At 36.2% G+C, this 1,855-nt stretch overlaps 1 protein-coding gene across 1 annotated transcript; it reads right to left on the bottom strand.

Annotated features, from left to right (window-relative positions):
* Window positions 1-249: 249 nt before the first annotated feature.
* On the bottom strand, window positions 250-1,327 carry BESB_070260 (cytochrome b; the record flags this gene model as incomplete). The annotated part of the gene is made up of 2 exons (XM_029365399.1): window positions 250-740; window positions 1,294-1,327. The coding sequence occupies 2 exons, from the start codon at window positions 1,325-1,327 to the stop codon at window positions 250-252; spliced, it is 525 nt and encodes a 174-aa protein (XP_029214851.1).
* Window positions 1,328-1,855: the final 528 nt, after the last annotated feature.

Here is a 1,855-nt window from a genome sequence, read left to right as displayed (position 1 = left end):
TACCGTTACTTTCAGGAGCATACCGTTAAATTCGATGATCTTATGTGTTCACTCAAATCGAATAAACAAAGACATTATAGTTCCTAGAATACTGAAGATGACTCCGGTTATGAGATACAGACAACCAAGTTCTTTATGATTGCAGTACACCACCACCCCACTGGACTGCTTAAGACAGCTAAAAGTGTTGGATTTCAATATCACGGTAATCATGTTTGCTTGGAAGCTGTAGTCATTATAACTATTGATTTAGTATAAGCATAGAACCAATCCGGTAGTAAGATATACGATAGTAGCTAATCTACCATATAAGATATAAGTCGCTTGTGGAATAGCACTACCAATAATAATCAAGAAGATCATACTGTATACCCAAATAATTACCCATCCACTGACTACATTTCGAGTCATAAAATGTTGTCGTATCAACATTCGAGTATTCAAAGCTCGAATTTCAGATAAAAGAGCTAAGTTAATGAGAGAGGACATAAATACTAACAAACCACCGGTTTTGGATGGGATTACTTTTAACACCGCATAATATGCTAAAAAGTACCATTCAGGTACGATATGAAGCGGAGTTACAAACCGGTTCACTGGTATGGAGTTATCTGGGTGCGATAATTCAATCAAACCAAAAGCCGTTTGTAAGAAAATTAAACCAATTAGATAGGATAGACATTTAGCATCGGTCATTAACATATGAGGATAGAAGGCTACTTTAAGTGCGGAATCAATACCTGCAGGGTTACTAGAACCATTTAAATGTAAATAGAAGATGTGTAATACAATTAGAATGTATACCTCTGGATGTCCGAAGAACCAGAATAGATGTTGATAAAGTACACTATCACCAGAATACATAGAATCATAAAATTCAGTGTTTACGTGTAGATCAAGAAGGATCATAACTAATCCACCAGTAAGAATAGGTAGAGTGAAGACTAACATAAGGGCAGTAAATATGATAGCCCAGATATATAGAATATAGTTCTTAGCACCAGCATTAGAACCCATGAAGACGCAAGTACCAAGGAAGTTAATAGAACTTAAAATACTACTAATTCCTAGTACTGCAAGACCTCCGATAATCCAATCAGTTGCCTCTGGATTTAACACCATCAAGCTAGTACTTAGTGGAGGATACATTGTCCAACCAAGACCACTACCAAACTCGGAACAAATACTTTGAGTTAACAACACAGAACCTAATGGTACTAGAAAATAGGAGATCGCGTTAGTTCTTGGGAAACGACTTCCGAACCACCATATATATTGGTACAAAGAAGTTACCATATCCTCCGTACAAAGCAGGCATTAAGAACATAAAGATCATAGCTAGGCCATGTATCGTTATTATCACATTATAAGTAGCTATCGTCTCTGTACAAATGATCCGCGATCCAGAACTGTATAACTCAAATCGAATAAACAAAGACATTATAGTTCCTAGAATACTGAAGATGACTCCGGTTATGAGATACAGACAACCAAGTTCTTTATGATTGCAGTACACCACCACCCCACTGGACTGCTTAAGACAGCTAAAAGTGTTGGATTTCAATATCACGGTAATCATGTTTGCTTGGAAGCTGTAGTCATTATAACTATTGATTTAGTATAAGCATAGAACCAATCCGGTAGTAAGATATACGATAGTAGCTAATCTACCATATAAGATATAAGTCGCTTGTGGAATAGCACTACCAATAATAATCAAGAAGATCATACTGTATACCCAAATAATTACCCATCCACTGACTACATTTCGAGTCATAAAATGTTGTCGTATCAACATTCGAGTATTCAAAGCTCGAATTTCAGATAAAAGAGCTAAGTTAATGAGAGAGGACAT

The sequence above is a fragment of the Besnoitia besnoiti genome (assembly GCF_002563875.1).
Source record: "Besnoitia besnoiti strain Bb-Ger1 chromosome Unknown contig00067, whole genome shotgun sequence".
NCBI lineage: Eukaryota > Apicomplexa > Conoidasida > Eucoccidiorida > Sarcocystidae > Besnoitia > Besnoitia besnoiti.
Note: the sequence above shows the minus strand (reverse complement) of the source record. Positions and strands in the feature narration are given on the sequence as shown.